At 42.4% G+C, this 23,000-nt stretch overlaps 1 protein-coding gene across 3 annotated transcripts in view; it reads left to right on the top strand.

Annotated features, from left to right (window-relative positions):
- Rbm5 (RNA binding motif protein 5) overlaps window positions 1-21,918 on the top strand; it is a 30,206-nt gene extending 8,288 nt beyond the window's left edge. For 2 of the 3 annotated variants that reach the window (XM_076577013.1, XM_042281618.2), the window contains exons 5-25: window positions 602-671; window positions 1,150-1,223; window positions 4,080-4,163; window positions 4,952-5,012; window positions 6,485-6,550; window positions 6,802-6,962; window positions 8,561-8,658; window positions 9,811-9,898; window positions 10,053-10,130; window positions 10,213-10,285; window positions 11,459-11,544; window positions 11,914-11,998; window positions 12,207-12,298; window positions 16,451-16,612; window positions 17,569-17,718; window positions 17,799-17,870; window positions 18,441-18,620; window positions 18,891-18,965; window positions 19,809-19,906; window positions 19,986-20,115; window positions 21,345-21,917. In XM_076577013.1, coding sequence (XP_076433128.1) covers window positions 602-671; window positions 1,150-1,223; window positions 4,080-4,163; window positions 4,952-5,012; window positions 6,485-6,550; window positions 6,802-6,962; window positions 8,561-8,658; window positions 9,811-9,898; window positions 10,053-10,130; window positions 10,213-10,285; window positions 11,459-11,544; window positions 11,914-11,998; window positions 12,207-12,298; window positions 16,451-16,612; window positions 17,569-17,718; window positions 17,799-17,870; window positions 18,441-18,620; window positions 18,891-18,965; window positions 19,809-19,906; window positions 19,986-20,115; window positions 21,345-21,470 — 2,109 coding nt within the window. In that variant the 3' untranslated portion in view covers window positions 21,471-21,917. Of the gene's footprint in view, window positions 1-601; window positions 672-1,149; window positions 1,224-4,079; window positions 4,164-4,951; window positions 5,013-6,484; window positions 6,551-6,801; window positions 6,963-8,560; window positions 8,659-9,810; window positions 9,899-10,052; window positions 10,131-10,212; window positions 10,286-11,458; window positions 11,545-11,913; window positions 11,999-12,206; window positions 12,299-16,450; window positions 16,613-17,568; window positions 17,719-17,798; window positions 17,871-18,440; window positions 18,621-18,890; window positions 18,966-19,808; window positions 19,907-19,985; window positions 20,116-21,344 lie in introns of all 3 variants that reach the window. The other variant, XM_042281617.2, reaches the window with a different exon arrangement.
- Window positions 21,919-23,000: the final 1,082 nt, after the last annotated feature.

The raw sequence follows: 23,000 nt of genomic DNA, 5'->3' as shown, positions 1-23,000 counted from the left end.
AGGACAGCCAGAGCTGTTACACAGAGAAACCCTTTTCTCAGGGGGAAAAAAAGTGAATCTGTATATTCCTTTATTGACTAACTCAGCAGGCCAGGAAAGGATTGAATTGGTGGAAGTATTAGGGGTGCTAGAGTAGCCTAGGAGCACAGTGTTTCTGTGTCTGTCTTGTCTCTACCCCCACCTTTGTCCCTCTCCTTTTCTGTATACTTTAAGGTAGGATTCAATCTACTGAATGAAATAAAAAACATTCTGTTTAGCATGTGCCTCCCCGCTCCTTTTTGTTTCAAGGTCTTTCTGTGTAGCCTGGGCTTGCTTGCTCACCCTGTTTTGTTTGTTTGTTTAGGCGAGGTCTCTCTATTATGCAGCTCTCTCTGCCCCCCATGTGCCTCAATAACAGATAACTGCACTGAGGGGAAGTATCTAACTTCCCTTCATTTAACAAGGTTATTATGTTTATTTTCATAAAAACAGTCTTTGACTTTTAAGATAAATATATTTTTGGTATAAGTGAAAAACTTGACTAATTAAACAGTTGATAAAGTCCCAGTCCTTAAACTTTCATTATGGCTGTAGCTTAAACTAACTGTAAAACCTTGTACAGATTCGAGAAATGATGGAGTCCTTTGAAGGCCCTCAGCCTGCAGATGTGAGGTTGATGAAGAGGAAAACAGGTGAGAGCTTGCTTAGTTCCTGCCTGTTACAGTTCTCTTCCCCATTCCCACCTCAGTCCCTTAAGAACATCCTGATAAACCCCAATCTTCAAACACATGAATTCAGAATGAAAGGTTTGCCATGGCTAAGGAATATGACTTTGAAAATGATGCTAGCATCCGAGGAACTTTTATAAAATTTTGCTTTTAGGGGTTTTCTTTTCCTTCGGTAAGTAGTGATTTATAAACTCCTTGTTTGACTGTTCGTAGTCGGTTGCATGGTTACTTTAAGTGTGGAATCAAATCAAGTGGCATTTAATTCAGGCGGCTGTTCCTTGCCATGGCAAAGTATCAAGAAGATCCCCAAGTCAAGTCACATTTGTAAAGCTGCTTCCCAATTGGCTTTGTCACGCAGTGTTGAAGCAGTGGGAGAGATTCGCCTGTTATAAAGGAACTGACTAACACGAGTATCCCGTCTATATCTGAATGCTGTCTCTAGGTGTAAGCCGTGGTTTCGCCTTCGTGGAGTTTTATCACTTGCAAGATGCTACCAGCTGGATGGAAGCCAATCAGGTTGCTTCACTCACCAAGTCTAGATATTCATGAAAATGGAACAAGTCTGTACAATTAAAAAAAAAAGGTTGAAGGAGTGGTTTGTTCCAAAGGAGTGACTTTAATATTTTTTAACAACAACAACAAAAAAAAAGCTTTGTGTATATTAAAATTGACATTACTAGAGTAAATACAGTACCAAGAACAGTGTTGCAGAATTTGTTCTGCCATTAAATGTGGCTACCTAAAAGAACTTTACCTACTGAAAATCTGTGTGGTACTCAATAAAATACCTAATGTTCCCCTTTTTCCTGCCTGATTATATTCCTGTTCATTGTATCCATTGAGAGAATTTAAACTATTAAACTCTCCATTTAACAGTGAACAGAATGTAATAGAAGTCTGTAACAGGCACTTTTACAAGTAATACCTTGTTTTTGCTTGGAGATCATAATGCCAACTAGAGGTGTAACTTCTCAGATGGATCTTCCAAGACTGTTAGGTCTAATAAGATTGGCATGGACTCAGTGTCCTGCTGCTGTCTAATCTAGATAGAGTGGCATTAAAATTCTAACCTCCCTGAGAATGCCTCTTATAATCTGTTCAAAATAAACCATTTATTGTAGCCTTAACTGAAGTGTTCTAAACTTAAATATTCTATAGTATGTCAAGATAATGTTCAATGTTTGTCATAAAAAAGAAATTTTTTTTGCAAGATCCCCAAAGCACTATATATTGATTACCTTTAAGCAAGTGCATACTAGATAGTTGCTTGACTTATTTGAGTCACACAAGAATAAGAGTTATGTTAAATGATTGGTTAATATAACCATTTATAGCAAGACTTACTTTAAGGTAAGGGTATTGCTTTGACTAATTTGTTTTAAAGACACTCAGTTTCTTGTCAGCCTTGGTAGCATAAGACTATAATCTTAATGCACTATCTCAAAAAAGTATAATAAAAATATACTTACAGTTTCTTAACCCAGAAATTACAACCTGTCAAGTATGGTGACTCACTCTTGTAATCTCAGATTCAGGAGAGTGAGGTAGGATGATAGCCATGAGTTCAAGGCCCACCTGGGCTACAGAGTGAGACTCTTTAAAATAAAAATAAAAAAAATCAAGCTGGGCTGTGTTCGCACACACTTTTAATCCCAGCAGAGGCAGTGGATCTCTGTTAAGTTCCAGGCCAGCCTGGTCTACAGAGTGAGTTCCAGAACACTGAGTGCTACCTAGTGAGACCCTGTCTGGGGAAAAAAAGCAAAACAAACAAATAAGTAAAGTAACATCACAATCATGCCTTTTAAAGTAGAAGAACTTCATGCATTTCTTACCATGCATACCATCTTAGTAAATCTAGAATGTGCACTATAAAACTTCCTGTGTAAGTCCATTCTCTGGACAGCCGCTTTTGATACAGTAGGTTTGTCAGAATGAACAAGAAATTAAAAAATTAAAACCTATAAGACATTTGAAAGTTTTTTGCAATTTTAATGTATACAAAGCTTTGTTAATATGTAATATTTTCTTATAATTCAAATTCACTCCAGAAATAAAAGGCCAGTAGGATTAGGAACCCAGTGGTAGACTGAAGTCTCTCCCAGCACACATCCCTCCTAGTGGGATATGTTTACATCTTATATTTGCTTCTGTACATCATAGTGCATAGACGGCCTTTCAACTCTTTCCATCTTGGCCAGACATGCAATTTTGCCTTTAGATGCTACAGAGACAAAATTCATAGCATGATTTGTGAGAGCCAAATTGCCCAAAAGTATTTATTTGTAAAAGGGTTAGGCTCCTTTTAAAAATCTGAGCTGGGTATGTTGGCACATACCTTTAATCTCAGATCTCCAGAGGCAGAGGCAGGCAGTTCTCTGTAAGTTCCAAGCCAGCCAGAACAACATAGTGAGACCCTGTCTCAAAAGACATAAAATCTTATTTAAGTCTGTTGTGATAGTGTTAGACAACTACTACAACCACCATCCCCACCCTGAGAAAGAACAAAGATGCTCCTGTTTAATGAAGGCTCTTTGGGGGCAGGTACTAGGGATGCTCTTGGCTAGATTGTTTCAGCTCAGAGTTTTGACCTTTCAAAGTAAAGTCCCTTTTACTCACTTGGTTGACTAAATGATAAGGTGTTATATACACTTTATGAACTTTCCTACCCCCCTGAAGAAACTTCATTGGCCTCCTGGTTACTCATCCTGAAAAGAGTACAATCCATTTTAGAGAAAAACACACCTGTCACCTAGGACATGACACGATCACATTTGGCAAGAAAACCTCATTTAAGCTGTTTTAGAGTTGGTAGCATTCAGGATAGTCCTTACTAAGAAGGAATTATGATCAAGTTCCCTTTTAAACTGAGATCCCCTCCGTTTGTCCCTCTTGAACACATCCTGAAGCAAGAATTTTGGGGAAGGGAAAATACAAAGGCATTTACATTACATAAGGATGGGGGACTGGGAAAAAGTGACGCCAAGCCCAAGGACACCATGCTAAGGGCTGATAAAGGAGACAGTCTCAGAACTGGAAGAGGTCTGTCTTCTGCTTTGAAATAGACTGTCACTCTCAGGCAGCCTGCCAATGCTAAGTGTTAGGACTTCTGTCTCTGCTGGAGACACAGCCTGGTGCATGTCAGCTTTCTCAGCACTCCCTGACTCCGTTTACCTTTACTCCGCATCCCATTCTCTTACTGCCTATCTGAAGGATTGGATGGGCAGAGTATAGGTGGCGGTGGTTGGTCTTCCCCGTATGTTGTCCATTTAATTCCAGAGCACTGATTTTTCCGAAGTGTGCTCTGCCCTGGGAAAATGGACACATATTCCTCACAATGGGAATAACTAATTACTTCCTTTTTTTTTTTTACAGAAAAAATTGGTGATTCAAGGAAAGCACATTGCAATGCATTATAGCAATCCCAGACCCAAATTTGAAGATTGGCTTTGTAACAAGGTAAGCATGTGCTCTTCCCAAATAAATACTAAGTTTTTGTCTTTGTCCATTTGTTTGATTTCCTAACAAGAAAATTAGCACAATCACCAGCTTGTATCAGAAGTCCATTTTTTGTGCTTCTTGACATTTCTTTGGTCTTCTATGCTGACATTAGAGGACAGAATCCCTGGAATTCTATGGAGATCGAGGATTCTAACCCAGAGTTTCAAGTAAAAAAAAAAATTTTTTTTAGATGTGTTTCACTTTGTTGTTTATGGAATTCTGAAGGTCTCAGTTTTGTACATACTCCCTCTTTTTCTTTTCTTTTTTTAATTTTACATACCAACGATTTGTTAACAAAAATCCTTGAGAACTTTGGTGTACATTAATATTGGTCCTGTCACCAATGCTGGATTTTGAATGTGGTTGAAAGTCTTAATATTTGAAGAGTATTAAGATAACTCATTGTGCATGAGGCTGGAAGGGGAACGGTCCTGTTTACACATATGACAGTCCATGTAATACTGTTTTAATATAAGGAAGGACTTGTGTTGGTGGCCGCTGCAAGGAACTTCTCATCTGGTGACAGTAGAATCCTACTTCAAAATACAATGTGTTTTTCGTGGAAGAATTCACAGGATGTGACATGATAAAATTTTTAGGTTATGCCCTTTTGTCTATACATAATAGCAATTTTTGCTTTTGTATTACTTGAGTTACCTGTGGCCTCGCTGCTCTAACCTACATGATGACTAGAAAGCCTAGCCTAATGTAAGAAATAATTACAGATAAAACTTTTTTTTTTCCAGTGCTGCCTTAACAATTTCAGGAAAAGACTAAAATGCTTCCGATGTGGAGCAGACAAATTTGGTAAGCGTGGATTCAGCTGTTTGGAAAATGCAATTAACCTGACTTGGCTTCCTATGAACCTGAGTAAAAGTATAGATTTTTAAGATATTTAAGCTAGGAACTTATTAAATCCTTTTATCTTAGGCTAAGTAGATGCTGATGATGATTGTAAGAGAACAGAAAATTCTCCAGAATTAAGGCTGTTCACCTGGTCTGTTCAGCTGGTGTGCATGCTACATCTACTTTTGTTTAGTCCACAGTGATGCTGTCCTTGCACGGGTCTGGTGTTGGCATTCTTCATTAGCTCTGTCAAAATTATGAGGTCCACATATAGCCACAGATTTGTTTTTTGTTTTTTGAGACAGAGTTTCTCTGTGTAGCTCTGGCTGTCCTGGAACTTGCTTTGTAGAACAGACTGGTCTCGAACTCACAGAGATCCACCTGTCATTGCCTCCTAAATGCTGGGCTTAAAGGCATGCGCCACCACTGCCTGGCTAAGATTTCTTACAAGAAAAAAAAAATGGCATGGTGGCTCACACCTGTGCTGAGATAAGGATAAAAGTTCGAGGCCAACATGGGCTAGATAATAGATTTCAAGCTGACCAAAGTTACAAAGTAAGACTATCAGAAATTGTGGCAGGCAGAGACTGAAGAGAAGGCTTAGTAGGTAAAGTATTTTTCTGTGCAAGTATGAGGACCTAAGTTTAAGTCCTTAACACTCACACAAGAAGAAAGAAAATAGTAGGTGAAGCATAAAGGTATACTTGTAATTGTAGTGCTAGAGAGGCATGACAGGCCAATCCTTGGTGCTCTGGCCAGCTAGCAAATGGGTTAGCTCAAAGTGAGTGAAAAACTTGTCAAAAAAACGAGGTAAAGAAGTAATAGAGACACCAGACATGGACTTCTACCACTACATGTACTTGCACAAATGTGAATGAGTATGTGCATACACCACACAAAGAAAAAAAAAGCACCCTTCTAATTTAAATTAAAAAGCAAAGCAAAAGGCTGCTAGATATGCTTAAAATAAAAACAGTTGGCTCTCAGGAGGTGAAGGCAGGATGATTGAGAGTTCCAGGTATTCTCAACTATATAGCAAGATTGTTGCCAGCCTTGGCTATATGAAACTGTCTCATACAAAAGTTAGAAGTGAAAATGTATTTCTTTGTTACAAACGCATTGGAGCCAGGAAGGTGGCTCACTCTAATTCTCACACTTAGGAAGCTGATACAGGATTGCCAAGAGTTCAAAACCTGTCTGGGCTATGTAGTAAGATCATGTCCTTTTTTGTTTTTTTATCATCTGAATTTATTTGAAACGAACAAACAAAAAATGCTTGGGGGAAGTGAAGGTACAAATATCTCAGTGATAGAGCTCTTGCCAACCATGCACAAGAGACCTTGATTTGACGCTCCCAAAAACTACAATCAGGAGAAAGAAGTGGAGTGGGTGGTTGGTTGGTCTGTGTTCATTTGGGTCTTCTTTGCTCCTAGACTCTGAACAGGAAGTGCCCCCTGGAACTACAGAGTCTGTTCAGTCTGTGGATTACTACTGTGACAGTAAGTTCAATCCTCTGGTTTGTTCTCATATTAAAAGTTGACCTCTCTTAGTCTCAGTTCCCTTGCACGGTTCAAATGAGCGCCTGCAGCTTTAGTTTGCCCTACAGAAGATAGATCTCCAGAATTTTCTTAGTCTATCAGATTAAAAAATATATCAAAATCCTGCAAAAATGTAGTTTTGCCTTTAAACCTGCTTTTGAAAGCATTGATGGTGGGAATGCTTGATTGTTATTTTTCTCATTCACCAACAGCAATTATTCTTCGGAACATAGCTCCGCACACTGTGGTGGATTCCATCATGACAGCACTGTCTCCCTATGCATCCTTAGCTGTCAATAACATTCGGCTCATAAAGGATAAACAGACACAACAGAACAGAGGCTTTGCATTTGTGCAGCTGTCTTCTGCAATGGTGAGGTTCTCTGATCACCTTTGTTTTTTGTCTTTTTTAAAATATCTTATTAAGTACACTGTTCAGATGTCAGAGGTCAGTCAGGTGGTGATGTCATATGCCTTTAATCCCAGCCCTTGGGAGACAGAGGCAGGCAGATCTCTGTCAGTTTGAGGCCAGCCTGGGCTACAAGAGTGAGTTCCAGGATAGCTAGAGCTACATAGAAACCCTGTCTTGAGAAAACCAAAAAAAAAAAAAAAAAAAAAAAATAGAGAGGGGGAGAGGTCAGAGGTGGTGTGGGCAATAAGTATAGCCTACAACCAAACCTTTCCTTTTTAAACAAAAATCTGGAGGCTGAAGTGATTGATGACTCAGTCATTGAGTGTTTGCTGTTCTTCCCAGGGACTTATGTTCCGTTCCCAGGACCTATTAGGTGGTTCACAGCCGCATGTAATTCCATCTCCATCTGGCTTTAGGCACCTGCATGTGCATGCACACACATACCCACATATATATTAAATAGCAATAAAACATTTTAAGCTGCATTTTGAAGCTAAGTTCTTTAGTGGCAAAGTATGCAAGGTCCTGGGTTAAAGCTCTAACATCAAAATATAAAAGGGGCCAGATGTTATGCATGCCTTTAATCTCAGCACTCAGGAGGCAGGGGCATATGGATCTCTGTGAGTTTCAGGCCTTCTAGGGCTATATAATGAGACTCTGTCTCAAACAAAACAAAACACCTCACAAAATACAAAGAACAAAACACACCCAAAAACTAGCTACAATGTGTCTACTGTTTGTTTCCTGCCATGTAGAACTCCAACATGTGAAGTGATAATGGGTGGTGTGTAGGCCTAAGTGACATGCTCACTGCATAGGGAAGTGACTTGTAAATGGCTATATAGTGGTCATAATTAGATAGCACATAATTAGGTAGCACATGCTTTTAATCCCAGCACTCTAGGGGCAGAGGCAGGTGAATCTCCATGTTCTTGGCCAGCCTGGTCTATAGCTTGAGTTGTCAGCCATGAATAGGTAAACCTCTATCATGAAACCCTGTCTCAAACAGAAACAGTTTTAAGAGGCAACTGTGGCGGCCAGGTGTGGTGGCGCACACCTTGAATCCCAGTACTTGGGAGTCAGGGGCAGGTGGATCTCTGTGAGTTTGAGGCTAGCCTGGTCTACAAAGTGAATTCCAGGACAGCTAGAGCTGATACACAAAGAAACCTGTCTCGAAAAACCAAAAAAAAGGGGGGGTGCAATTGTGGCTGAGTTACCTTTGATACTGTATGTGAGGCTCTGGAACCCGTACTCAAAGCTGTCTAGTGACAGTTGTGCTGTGCTAGGGACTGACTTCTTGGACACATTGTCAAGTAATTAATACCTACAAAGAACTGACAGCTGCAGTGTGAATGCCATTTCAGTCCTTTGTTCCTTTAACAATTTTGAGTAACTTAGAGGTATTTCTTTTCTCAAGTTTTTATATCTACAAGTATGGTAAGAAATTACTGCATTTTTCATTCTCTCTTTGTAATGGAAAGCTTTATTTCTTCGAGTAGGTGGTAAAGAGATATTCTAAATTGTATGACAAAATTGTTTTTCTTCACTTTCTCCTTCAGGATGCTTCTCAATTGCTTCAGATACTACAGAGTCTCCATCCACCATTGAAAATTGATGGGAAAACTATTGGGGTTGATTTTGCAAAAAGTGCCAGAAAGTGAGTGGCGTCATTGTTCTTATTTCAAACTGTTAGCATCTGCATATTACTTGTATAGATGCTGTACCTCATCTCTGTACTGTCAACATTGATTTCCCTGGTTGTAGACCAAGAAGAGAAGATTGTCCTTTCTTGAGTCTATCCCTCCAGCCCTCTGTCACCAGTTAATAACAGTTGCCAGAAATGGTTTCAGCAGATGGGCTGAGAACACATTCTATGCAAACTGCAGTAGTCCAGAAATAATTCTTAGCTTACAGGACAGTATGCTGAATTTACATTACTGTATAATGCTAGAAGTATCCTTTGGGGGTTGTTTGTTCATTCGTTTGTTTGTTTTTTGAGACAGGGTTTCTCTGTGTTGTTTTGTTGCTTGTCCTTGTAGCCCAGGCTGGCCTGGAACTCAGAGTTCCACCTGGCTCTGCCTCCCGAGTGCTGGGATTTAAGGCGTGTGCCACCACTGCACGGCAGAAGTATCCTTTAAAAAAAAATTAGTTTATGTGCATTGGTGTTTTGTCTGCAAGTATGTCTGTGAAACATATGTCCTTGAGACATATGTCTGTGAGAGTGTCAGATCTTGAGCTGCCATGTGGGTGCTAGGAATTCAACCCTGGTCCTCTGGAAGAGCAGTCAGTGCTCTTAACTGCTGAGCCATCTCTCCAGCCCAATACCTTTTTTTTTTAGATCCAGGAGATGGCTTAGTACATAAAGTGCTTACCATGTCTGTAACCTCGGTGCTGAGATGGAGACAAGGAGATCCTAGTAGCTAAAACAGCCAGGATTTTTTGAGAAATTCTGTTTCAAAAAAATAGGGTAGAGAATGCGAGCACCAGATATCAACCTCTGCCTCCATATACAATGAGCACACCTTCACACATACGTTCACATGTACAGTACACATAAGACACCAAAAAGAAAGATTTCCATTTCTAGTATCATTAGTCATCCAACCAGATACCTTATTGGGTCGGTTATAGAGTAGAGCAGTGACATCTACCGAGGGTCACCAAGACGCCTCTTCATAGCCCCTCCCCCAACCCCACAAGCTGAAATTAACTGTTGTTCTCTTGGCCTGTTGGAAGCACAAACTTTGGACATACAGAGATTATATGGACATAAATGATTATGATCACGATTATATCTTTGTAATTTCAGAGATTTGGTTCTTCCAGATGGTAACCGTGTCAGCGCCTTCTCTGTAGCTAGTACAGCCATTGCTGCTGCTCAGTGGTCATCCACTCAGGTAAGGGTGAGAGGAAGGGTCCTTTTACAATGACTTTTCTTGGGGTGCTCAGAATAGATGCTTGCTGAAATGTTTTTAGGGATTACTTTCTGACTTCTTTATTTGTTGTTGTACTAAATTTATCTTTGGTTCTTTGTCTTTTGGTATTTTATAGTCTCAGAGTGGTGAAGGAGGCAATGTTGACTACAGTTACATGCAGCCGGGCCAGGATGGCTATACACAGTACACTCAGGTAGGTGAACTAGGCTAGCATTCAACTTCTAATCTACAGACTGTGTCTAAAATAGCAGCTTTAACGGTGGACTTTCCCTCAGTACTCACAGGATTACCAGCAGTTTTATCAGCAACAAGCTGGAGGACTGGAATCTGAGGCATCATCTACATCAGGTAATAAGTTTCATTTCATCTGTTTTGCTTCTGTTGAAGTAACTGTGGTTGAGGAAATATTAACTAGACCTGAAGCTACTGGTGAGTTCCTTGTAAGAATTGAGAGGGCACATTGAGGACTGTCCTCATTTGCCAGAAGGTTTGGTAAAAGTTATTGTGAGACTCAGTATAACTTCGTAGAGACCATGCTATGGTTAGCTTTATTTTTGGAATTTAGCTCGGTGTTCAAAACTCCATGTTGAATCTTGAGTGACCACAGAAGTTTAGGTGAGCAGAGTAAATGACCCTTTAGCAGCACTCAGACACCCACCAGAAGAACCACAATAAGATAACTTTGGGCTGAGTGCTTTTGGCACACCTATAATCTTAGCACTCCAGAAGCAGAGGCAGGCAGTTCTCTCTTGAGTTTGAGGCCAGCCTGGTCTGTAGAGCAAGTGTACAAGCTACATAGGGTGAGCCAGGGCTTTGGGGCTGGGTTCCAACAGTTTGTAAAGTGCTTGTATGGCATCCCTGAAGCCTGGGTGAAATCCCAGCCCTGCACAAAACTGGCAGTAGTTGTACATTCCTTTAGTCTTAGTGAGCAGAAGGAAGGGGGAGATGGGAAGACCAGAAGTTTAAAGCCATCCTTAGCTACATAGCAGGTTCCAGGTTAGTCTGGGCTACATGATACTCTGTTAGAAAAACACGAGTTTACTTGAGCTTTTTTCCAGGACTATAAAAGTCTTAGAGTCAGCACAGAGCAGATACATATTTTAGCTTCTCTTCCTTTTTTTAGCCATAATATGGAATATAAAACTTTATATATCTTATTCTAGTGAGATTTTAAGCAACTGTCATAGATTCTAGGGTCCTTTGTGGGAAGTGGGTCAGGAACTGACATACAGAGTCAGACATTGTAGCCCCACACTAGAGCGGCAGCCACGAGGTTGAAGGCATCCTGCTCTACAGAGCAGGGCCGTCTCAGCAAACAAAACAAACAAACCGCATACAGATTGACAGAGGTGGGTGTGGCACACTTGTAATCCCAGGCAGGATTCATGAGTTTGTAGCCACCATTAAACTACATAGCAAAATTCTGCCTCCAAAAGAAAGGAACAGCTTACCTACAAAATGAACCGTTGTCCTGAAGTTCAGCTCTCCTTCAGCTCTCCCTAACCCTTCTGTTTTCATCAGGCACAGCAGTGACTACCACCTCATCAGCTGTAGTGTCCCAGAGTCCCCAACTCTATAATCAGACCTCCAATCCGCCTGGCTCTCCGGTAATCTTTGTTCTTAAATACAGAATTGTTGGCTTTGTTGCTATGTAAATATTACCCTATCCTGGTATATGAACCAAGATTGACTAATTACATACATTTCACCTAATTTCTTTATTAGGTTTTTTTTTTAAATTATATTTATGTGCATGTATTTTAAATATAAAGAACCAAGCAAGGCATATTTCTACTTTGTAAATTCTTTAGCTTGACCTTTAGAAAGTTGTTAGCATGTCTCTTGCTATAGAATTGCCCTAGATCCTTGCTGCAGTCTGTCTGTCAGGGGAGTCCTTCCTCCTGGATGATTGCAGTGACTTAGTTCTCTTAAAGGCTTTACAGTTGAAATTATATTGAAGCTAATGTTCTTTCCAGACTGAGGAAGCACAGCCTAGCACTAGCACAAGTACACAGGCCCCCGCTGCTTCCCCTACTGGTGTAGTTCCTGGTACCAAATATGGTAAGCCAAACCTCATGGGACTGTTGACAGTTGGAAGGTCCTAATTGTTGCCTTTGTTTATAAAGTTCCTCTCCCTTTGAAATGGGTGTCAGGGACATATGGGAATGTGAAGAAAGAAACACTGAGGCCTGCTGTATGTAGCTCACTGGCTTAGAGATTGACATACAGTTTCTTACCTTGAATGACTGGCTGGGTTTTGTTTTTACAGCGGTACCTGACACGTCTACTTATCAATATGATGAATCTTCAGGATATTATTATGATCCTACAACAGGGCTCTACTATGACCCTAACTCACAAGTAAGTGCTCTTTCCCTCCCTACTTGCTATCACTAGAAGAAGCTTGGTTTCACTTAATACCTTTATGGGGCATGAGAGAAACTATTCCCTATAGAGGAGTAGATGACCCAGATAAGTTGTAGGATTTTTGTCTTTGGGGGTTTTGAGATTCCAGGACTTTACACATGAATCAATTTCTTTTTGTTTTTCGAGACAGGGTTTCTCAGCTTAATGGCTCTGGCTGTCCTGGAACTCACTTTGTAGACCAGCGATCACCTGCCTCTTCTTCCCAAGTGCTGGGATTACAGGCATATACCACCAACAACCCCGGCTAATCATTAACATCTTTATAGCCACCAGTGCATACTTTTAATTTCAGGATTTCAGGTTAAAAAATGTTTAGAGACCCAGTGGGATGCCTCAGTGGATAAAAGTGCTTGCCATGCACCTGACAACCTAAATTTGATTCATAGGACCAAGAATGGAGGAAGAATACCAACTCCCCCCAGTTGTCCTCTGACTAGCATACACACGCCTCCATTCACATATCCCACACACAGACATATTATACACAGGTGGGTTAGAGAATGGGCTCAGTGGTGAACATTACTTGTTACTCTTGCACAAGACCTGAGTTCAAGTTGCAGCATCACCAGGTGGTGGTGACACACACCCTTAATCCCAGCACCAGCACTCAGAAGGCAGAAAGAGGCCAGCCTGGTCTTCAGACAGCCAGGGCTACACGGTGAAACCCTGTCTCCCAAAAAAAAATCCAGCATCAACATGTCAGCTCACAACTGCCCATCATTCCACTTCCAGGGGATCTGATGCCCTCTTGTGGCCTCTGTTGGCACCAGGCACAACATGAAGCACATATATACATTTAGACAAAACATTCACACATATAAAATATGTATTTTTAATGTTTTGAGGTATAATGTGTATGTGTGTGTGTGTGTGTGTGTGTGTGTGTGTGTGTGTGTGTGAGAGAGAGAGAGAGAGAGAGAGAGAGAGAGAGAGAGAGAGAGAGATAAGTTGGGAATGTGCAGCTCTGAATCTTCTTGAGATTTATTTTATGTGTGTTGTGTTCCCCATGTGTGTGCAGAGTCCATTGAGGCTACAGTAGGGCATTGGATTCCCTGGAACTGGAGTTAACACACAGTTGATAATCACCATGTGGGTGCTGAGACTTGAACCTGAGACCCCTGAAAGAGTGCTCATTGCTCTTTGGAGCCGTTTCCCATCCCCCAGTGTGCCACTCTAATGTTGACATGGATTCGTGTCTGTGTATACCACTGAGGACATTCCCGACATATCTGTAAGGTCCTCGTGCTCCTTGCCAATTGGTACCCTCCCCTGCAGCATCCACTATTATGAGTCTATTTTTAGAGATAATTTTGTCAAATTAAGATTTTGAATGCCAGGCATTGGTGGAGCAAGCCCTTAATCCCAGCTCTCAAGAGGCAGAGGCAGGTGGAATTTAAGGCCAACCTTGTCTGCAGAGTGAGTTCCAGTACAGCCAGGGCTGCAGTTGGTGAGGCAGAGAAAAGCAGATCTCTGTGAGTTTGACCCTGATCTACAAGCAAGTTCCAGGACTGCCAGGGGCTGCAAAGTGAGAAAAAAGAAATCAGGGCCTAGAGCTCTTTACTTGCTATTCTCCCATAGGACACTGGTTTGATTTCCCAGCACACATGTGGGTGCTCACAACCATCTGCAACTTCCGCTTCTTCCAGGGGATCCAGAGTCTTTGTCAGACTCCAGGGACACTTGTACTCACTCGAACACACCCATATGCAGATACACTCATCTACACGTGGTTAGAACTAATACAAATAATTTTTTAAAAGATTTCTTTTTAAAAAATGTGTGAAAAGCCGGGCGGTGGTGGCGCACGCCTTTAATCCCAGCACTTGGGAGGCAGAGCCAAGTGGATCTCTGTGAGTTCGAGGCCAGCCTGGGCTACCAAGTGAGTTCCAGGAAAGGCGCAAAGCTACACAGAGAAACCCTGTCTCGAAAAACCAAAAAAAAAAAAAAAAAAAAAAAAAAAAAAAATGTGTGAAAGCCTGGCTAGACGTTTTAAGTTCTAGATGAGTTTTTCCCCTCAAATGAAATAAAATTTGCCATCAAAATATATAATTTGATGGATTTTAATGTAGTCACATTGTTATGCAGCTGTCACCTCTAACTAATGTATAGAACATTTTACCATCTTAAATCACTCCTCTTCGTCTTCATACCTGTAGCCCTGCAGCTCAGGCTCTGACCCCCGCTCCCCGCCAAACCACTAATAGACATTTTTGTCTCTGGATTTGCTTGTTCTAGATGTTTCATGTAAATGGACTTAGACACAATGTGGTCTTTTGTGTTTAGTTTCTTCACTTACCATTCCTATGTATCCTTAGGATAGCAAAGCATCCCAGGAATGTGTTTTTTGGTAGTGTGTACATAACTTAAGGAGGGAGAGCAACTTTGACACTCCATAAATAAGTGTCTATTTATGGCAGGAGCTGTATATAGTGTAGCATAACAAGTGCAGTTAGCAGGAAGTTGACAGTAGTGCCCGTGGTTTCTGAGAGGGAAGTGTGGAGAAGCAGTGTGCTGTCTGTGTGCCTGGTCTTTCACTGTCTCCTCTGGTCAGTCTGATCGTTGCCATGGCATTCTTAGGTCAGCCATAGGTGTTATGATCCCACAGTGCCTTTCCCTGCAAGACACATCACCGAGGAGCCAGCAAGTAGAGTAGGAAAGGCCCTTGCTGCCACACCTGAAGGCCTAGGACCCACGGAGTGGAGTTGCAGGTGGTTGTTAGCTGTCATGTTGGTACTGGGAACCAAACCCAGATCCTCTAGAAGAGCAGCCAGAAGAGAACTGACTCCTGCAACTTGTCTCTGAGCACCCAGACACACACATGCATACCAAACCTAATTTTAAGAAAGAAAAGAAGGCCAGGTGTTGTAACATGCACATCTTAGGCAGAGACTGGCTGATCTCTGTGAGTTCAAAAGGCTAGCCTTGGTCTATGTTTTATCGTGAGTGATTTGCTTTCATGTACATCACTTGTGTGCCTAGTATTCAGGCTTGAAGAGGAGCTTGGATTCCCTGGAACTGGAGTTGCAGGTGGTTGTTAGCTGTCATGTAGGTACTGGGAACCAAACCCAGATCCTCTAGAAGAGCAGCCAGCGTTCCTAACCACTGGGCCATTCATTTCTCCTCCTCCACCACCCAAGATCCTGATCTTTATTTATTCATTCATTCATTCGTTCATTCATTTTTATATATTTATTTATCTTGGTTCTTTCGAGACAGGGTTTCTCTGTGTCATTTTGGAGCCTGTCCTGGATCTTGCCCTGTAGACCAGGCTGGCCTCAAACTCTACCTGGCTCTGCCTCCTAAGTGTGGATATTAAGGCGCCGCCCAGCAAGATTTTTTTTTTTTTATTAAAGATTTTATTTATTTATTTATTTTATTATGTATACAGCATATATGACAGCTGGCCAGAAGAGGGCACCAGATCTCATTACAGATGGTTGTGAGCCACCATGTAGTTGCTGGGAATTGAACTCAGGACCTCTGGAAGAGCAGTCAGTGCTCTTAACCGCTGAGCCATCATCTCTCCAGCCCCCAGCAAGATTTTTTTAAAAGTAAAACCCTTCTAGATTCTTGGGAAGAAATTATATTCCACTTTTTCCTAGAAGTTTCGTATTTTATTACTATCCTCAAGCATACTAAGGTGTACTATTGGTCCTTTCTGAGCAGGAAATACATGTCACTGGTCCTTGGTATATTTTATTTTGGTTTTGTTGTGTTGAAATAAGAGTCTGGCCTAGGATTACATTTGTAGCTAAGAATGAAATCCTGATCCTTCCGCCCACCTCCCAAATGCTGGGATTACAAACAGGTGTCTCGACCAAATTTATTTGGGTTTTTGTTTTGTTTTTAGATAGTTCTCAACTATGTAGCCTGAGCTGATCTTGCATTTGCAATCCTCCTGTCAAAGCCTCCTTAGTGCTAGGATTACAGGCATACATCACTGTTGACATAATATTAAGTTTAACATAGAGAAACTTGAGGGATAGCTAGTGGTAAAACAGCTACCTGGCATAGTTAAGGCCTTAGAGTCAATTCCCAGCATCACAAAACTGTAATCAGCAAATCTGTATTCATTTTCTCTTGTAGTACTACTATAATTCCTTAACACAGCAGTACTTGTACTGGGATGGAGAGAAGGAGACCTACGTGCCAGCTGCAGAGTCTAGCGCTAACCAGCAGACGGGCCTGCCTTCCACAAAAGAGGGAAAGGAGAAGAAAGAAAAACCCAAGAGCAAAACAGCTCAACAGGTATGACCTCTCCAAGGAAACCATGACTCTTTCCTTCCAGGGCTACATTCATTGACTTCATTATTCATTTTCAGTCCTGATGGTACAAGCCTGTAATTCCAGCAACCTGAGAAGTTAAGGCAGAAGGCTCACAAGTTTAGGGGCAGTATGGGTACCATCCCCACCCCCAACCCCTGCCCCAATAAAACACCCCCACCCCTGTCCCAAAGTTAAAGAGTTGGTAATACAACTCAGTGGTAGAGTACTTCCTAGCATATATTAAGACCTGGCATTCAATCCACAAAAACCAAAAATTTTCAATAACTGGGCTTGATCTCCTGAAAGAACAAGAAAAATTTGCAAGTCCATAATGAGTTAAGGATACATGAAAATAATAAAACAGGAGGCTAAAGTGATAACTCTGTCAATAAAGTGCTCTGTGTGTGAGCATGAGGACCTGAGTATAATCCTCATAACGTATACATAAAAAGCCAGGCACAAAGAGATGGTTCAGCTGTGCATATCACTCTTGTAGACTTTGATTCCCAGCACTCATTAGGCATTTTACTGATATCTGTAACTCTGGCTCTAGGGAATTTGATGCCCCCTCCTGGCCTCGGCAGGCACTGCACTGATATACACAGCCCACACACATATTTGCATAATTAAAAATATTAAATAAATCTTTACAAGCAGTGCATGTTTTTAACCACTGTGCTTTCTCTAGCCACCACCACCCCAAATTACATTTGCTTGCGTGCATACTTGCATGCCATGGCTTGTGTGTGGAGGTCAGAGACAATGTGAAGGGATCAGTTCTCTCCTCCTGCTCTGTGGGTTCTGTGAACCAAACTCAGGTTACCACTTAGTCATCTTGTGAGCCTAATAACATAAGATTATGTTGCCTTGTTTATTGTTAAGTTACAGAGAAATATGCTTTTGTACGCTTTTTGATGGTGTTTGTTGTTTGATGCTAGATTGCCAAAGACATGGAACGCTGGGCTAAGAGTTTAAATAAGCAGAAAGAAAATTTTAAAAACAGCTTTCAGCCTGTCAATTCATTGAGAGAAGAAGAACGGAGAGAGTCTGCGGCAGCAGATGCTGGCTTTGCTCTCTTTGAGAAGAAGGTAATGGTAGCAGGAATAGCCACACTTTGTAATGGGCACCCTTTTAACACGTGAGGCTTATGGCTTGTTTTGTTTTCCAGGGTGCCTTAGCTGAAAGGCAGCAACTCATCCCCGAAATGGTACGAAATGGAGATGAAGAAAATCCCCTTAAAGTAAGGAAGTACCACCTGTGTTTTAACCAAGTGTGTGGTTTATGTCTCAGTTTCAATCTCTGCTACATCTTGGCTAATGCAGTTCCTTTTTAAAATGGGATGCTTTTCTCTGTCAGTGGGTATCTGGAACAGCTTTGGCATATAGAATCCACATTGAGGGCTTTGTGTTCTGTGCCTGAGATCAGGTGAGATGGACCGATGAATGAAGCCTGAATCCCTAAGCCAAGTAAATTGACTTTCGTAGCATTTGTAAATAGAATTTTTAATGGTCTGGAAAGAAAATTAGGACAAAGCAAATACTTACTTTCCTTGATAGATACTGGTCTAGCTGGTCCGTTACTCGGATCTGTTGTTGTGTTTGGAGTTCTTATACATGGTCAGTGGCTTGAAAACGGTCATCCAAGAACCCATTTCTTGGGCTCCAAAAGGGTTGGTACTGGGAGGCTGCTCCATACAGTGTATATAAAATGTGGTGCCCTCCTAAAGGACAACACAGAGTAGTGGAGATCCTCTCAACTTTCGGCACTTTTATTTCTAATTTCTAATGACCCCTCATCATTGTGTCCCCAGAGAGGTCTGGTTGCTGCTTACAGTGGTGACAGTGACAATGAAGAAGAGCTGGTAGAGAGACTGGAGAGTGAGGAAGAGAAACTAGCCGACTGGAAGAAGATGGCTTGCCTGCTCTGCCGACGGCAGTTCCCAAACAGAGATGCCTTGGTCAGGCACCAGCAGCTCTCCGACTTACACAAGGTGGCCTTGCTTCTCAAAGCTTATGAGGGAAGGGAGGCGATTGAATGGTGGGAGTGAGGACCCTGGTGAAGGTTCAGTAGATAGCTTGTGTTGCGTGGGTATCGAGTTGTAGAGCATAGAGAAGCATTAGGTCTTCACACACCCCAGCTTTGGTTTGGGTGCTGTGGTGTATTGAGATTGGGCTGGAATACAAAACAAATTGCTAATGTTATGACATTTCATATTAAAATGGATGAATTCTAAGTATGTCTGTAAACTTTTTTGTAATAGCAAAACATGGACATCTACCGAAGATCCAGGCTGAGCGAACAGGAATTGGAAGCCTTGGAGCTAAGGGAGAGGGAGGTAAATGAATGGTTTGTTTAGATAGAGTCTTGCTATGTTCACAGGCTGGCCCTGACCTCTTGGACTCAAGCAGTCCTCTTGCCTTAGTCTTCCAAACAACTGAGCTGTAGGCATACACCACCACATCAGTATTTTATTTTGCTTTTATTTGTAGCATTTAGTTCCAGATTCCTAAGGCATAGTAGAAGGGTCTGTTAAAAACAGTTTGCCAAGCCAGGTGGTGATGGTGCACACCTTTAAACCCAGCACTCGGGTACAGAGAGAGGCAGGTGGATCTCTATGAGTTTTAGGCCAGCCTGGGCTACAGAGTGAGTTCCAGGACAGCCAGGGCTACACGGAGAAACCTTGTCTTGAAAAAAAAGGGGGGGGCGGTTAGCTGGGCATTCGTGGTGTACACCTTTAATCCCAGCACTCGGGAGGTAGAGGCAGGTGAAGCTCTTGAGTTCAAAGCCAGCCTAATCTACAGAGCGAGTTCAGGACAGCCGCGTCTACCCAGAGAAGCCCTGTCTGGAAACCCACCCCACTCCACCCAAAGAAGTGGTTTGGAACTGTCTTGTTCTGGGGTAATTCTGAGGTGTCTGTACTCAAGGGTTTTCCTTCCTTCACTGATTATAGTACCCATTGTCCAGGATCTGCTGGATGGCTCTCAGGAGCCTCTTCAACACTTCTGTTTCTGGAAGTAGACCTGTCCAAAGGCTAACTGGAGATAGGCAGATCTGTCCTCATCTTTAGACAGTAACAAGCAGTGTGACCAAGAGTGGGAGAGGAAACCAGGGGGAACATCTGTGTGTACAAGACTGTTCCAGAATACTCCTACCTTGTTTTTTGTTATTCTCTATGTAGATGAAATACCGGGATCGGGCTGCAGAAAGACGAGAGAAGTATGGAATTCCAGAACCTCCAGAGCCCAAACGCAAGAAGCAGTTTGATGCTGGCACTGTGTATGTGATATGCACCATTTTCCAGTTCACTAGCTGGGGCTCTGGCTGTTTTCAATAACTGTGTGTTTGCCACTGGCAGGAATTATGAGCAGCCCACCAAAGATGGCATTGACCACAGTAACATTGGCAACAAGATGCTGCAGGCCATGGGCTGGCGGGAAGGCTCAGGCTTAGGAAGAAAGTGTCAAGGCATCACAGCTCCCATTGAGGTAAGTATAGGCTCTGACATTTGTAGATGTGGGTTTGTAGGCCTGCTGAATGCTAAACAGGCAAAGGCACCCCTTCCCTGAAAGCCTGCCCTTCCTCCTCGTTTTGTTTCTGAGAGGAAGTCATTGTTGCTTTGTTACTGTTTTCATAGATAGGCTCCTCCTGTATAGCCATGATTTTCCTGGAATTCACTGTGTAGACCAGGCCAGGATCAAACTTACAGAGATTTACCTGCCTCTGCCTAGAGAGTACTGGAACTAAAGGCGTGCACCACAAGGCCTGGTGCCCTTGTTGTTTACAAAATTAAAATTTATAGAGATAGTTGATCAGTTGAGAGTGCTCGCTGCTCTTGCAGGGGACCCAGGTTCAGTGCCCAGCACCCACTTAGGAGCCTACAATTCCAGTTCTGGGGTTTTGATTCCCTCTTCTGACCTCCACAGGCACTGCACGCACATGGTGCACAGACATACATACAGTCAGAATATTCATACACAGGAGATAAAGGAGTGAATAATTAAATATATGTCAGGGCCAACAAAATGGCTCAGTAGGTAACTTAACATGGAAGCCTAGCAGTTTGAGTTCGGGCCCCAGAACCTACATAAAACTGGAACGTGACAACATCCTTACACAGTTGTCTGATGTGTGTGTGTGTACCATGCTACACATGCTCCCATACATAATTTTTTTTTTTTTTTTTTAATTTTTAAAGTAAAATTTAAGCCGGATACAGTGAGAGGCCTGTTTTTGGCAAGCTGAGACAGGAGAATCCCAAGGCCTAGCTGTAAGACCTTGTCTTGAACCAACCCATCCACAGCCTCCATATGTCCATTTTAAATTTAGGAGAAGAAATAGCTAATTTGTCAGAGCCCAAGCTGAGACAGTCCTGGGTTCAGAGACTCAGACCCGTTGGCCATGATGGGAATTCCACCAGTGACTGCCCCCACTGTGCCCTGCAGCACAGCTCTTGTCACCCTCTCCATGTTAACCCAGTGCACATAGATGTGACTGGCATGTCTGCCCTCTTGTAAGTTGTGCCTGTAAGTACCTTTCCCAGGCCTAAGCCAGATACTTGGGGGCCTTTACTAGGCATGAATAGTCACTGAGTAGACATCCAGTGTCAACACCCTCGTCTTCTCTTTATGGGTGGTTCTGCTCCGTAGTGTGGGCAAGATAAGAGGTGAGTACATACCCTGCTTAGCAGCTACTAACACTCTTTTTTCCCCCCCAGGCTCAAGTCCGGCTAAAAGGAGCTGGCTTAGGAGCCAAAGGCAGTGCATATGGGTTGTCAGGTGCCGATTCCTACAAAGATGCTGTTCGGAAAGCCATGTTTGCCCGGTTCACTGAGATGGAGTGAGACTGGGGAAGTGAAGATGTGCACAGGGAGCAAGCCATCTCCTCAACCTGCTCTTACCTTGTGTCTCTGAGAGCATGCCTTGTGCTATTCATAGTTTAGGGTGAGCCACTTGGTTCTGCAGGCTCCCCTCCACCTTAAGGAGCCCTTATGTGGGTATCTGGTCAATCGCCTTCCTTCCCACCTGGAGGTTTGTGAACGGGGACAAGGGGCTTTTTATACTTCAGTGTACATAGTGTAAATGTGATGTGTTTTCCATGTTGCAGCCTGTGTTGTGTCCCTCTCCTCGGGCTTGAGAAGCTCGGAGTGGTTATCAACACCAAAGCCGCCACTGTCACTTGTTGTTGTTAGGTCGTGGCAATAGCCTTGTGTATATTTGTATATTATACATTTGTACAGAATTTTGGAAGATTTTCAGTCTAGCTGGCTCCTTTACAAAAGAAATACCTTAAAAAAAAAAATGGGTTTCCTGTGTCTTTATTCTTGAGAGAATGGGTGGTAAAGGCTGTCTAAGCATCTGATGTTTTTCTTTGTTTTTGGTGTGTTTGTTTGTTTGTTTGTTTTGAGATGGGTTCTGTAACCTAGGCTAGCCTTACAGACTCACTATGTAGCCCAGGCTGGTATGATACTTACATGTTGGACACATTATGGGTGATAAAATTTCATCCTTATCACTAGGACAAGAAACATTTTGGCCAAAAAGACTTGTTTTTTTGTTTGTTTGTTTGTTTGTTTTGTTTTGTTTTGTTGTGTTTTGGTTTTCTGTTTTGTTTAGTTATTTACTGTTTTTTCCAGACATGGTTTCTCTGTAGTCCTGGCTGTCCTGGAACTAGCTCTGCAGACCAGGCTGGCCTTGAACTCACACACCCACTTGCCTCTGCCTCCCAAGTGTTGGGATTAAAGGCATGCACCACCATGGCCCAGCCTGTTCTTAGGGGTTTTGTTGGTTGGTTGGTTTGTTTTGTTTGTTTTTTACACACTCTACATGTACAGGTATTCTGCCTATATGTGTGTCTGCACCACAGTACACCTGGAGCCTGTAGAGGCCAGAAGTGATGTCAGATCCCCTGGGGATCTAAGATGTGGGTGTTGGGAATCAAATCCAGGTCTAATGCAAGAGCAGCCAGTGATTAGTTGCTGAGGTGTCTCTCCAGCCCCCATTTACTTGTTTGTTTGTTTGTTTGTTTATTGAGGTAGTATATGTAGCCCCGACTGTCCTGGAGATCCCTATATAAATAATGTTGTGTTTAGGTGGGCATGGGCCTTACACCGTTGGGATGGACCCTAGGAAGAACTTGGAATGGGCCAGTCCCAGCCAGCTGAGCAGTGCCCTGGAGAGGCGTGTTGCATCTTTGCTGGGCAAAAGTGAGGTCACATGCAAAACTCCCAAGTGTGGTCATACATGGCAACTTTTCATAGATGAGGCCACACATTCCCAATGCTAGGGCACTGAATTTATCACCTGGACAAAGTCTGCTCTGGGGATGGATGCATCAGCCCTCCCAGAAGCCTCTAGAGAGAGGCTGGTGCTCT

Source organism: Peromyscus maniculatus, chromosome 7 (genome assembly GCF_049852395.1).
Source record: "Peromyscus maniculatus bairdii isolate BWxNUB_F1_BW_parent chromosome 7, HU_Pman_BW_mat_3.1, whole genome shotgun sequence".
Lineage (NCBI taxonomy): Eukaryota > Metazoa > Chordata > Mammalia > Rodentia > Cricetidae > Peromyscus > Peromyscus maniculatus.
The sequence above is the reverse complement of the archived record's forward strand: the minus strand, read 5'-3'. Positions and strand labels throughout refer to the sequence as shown.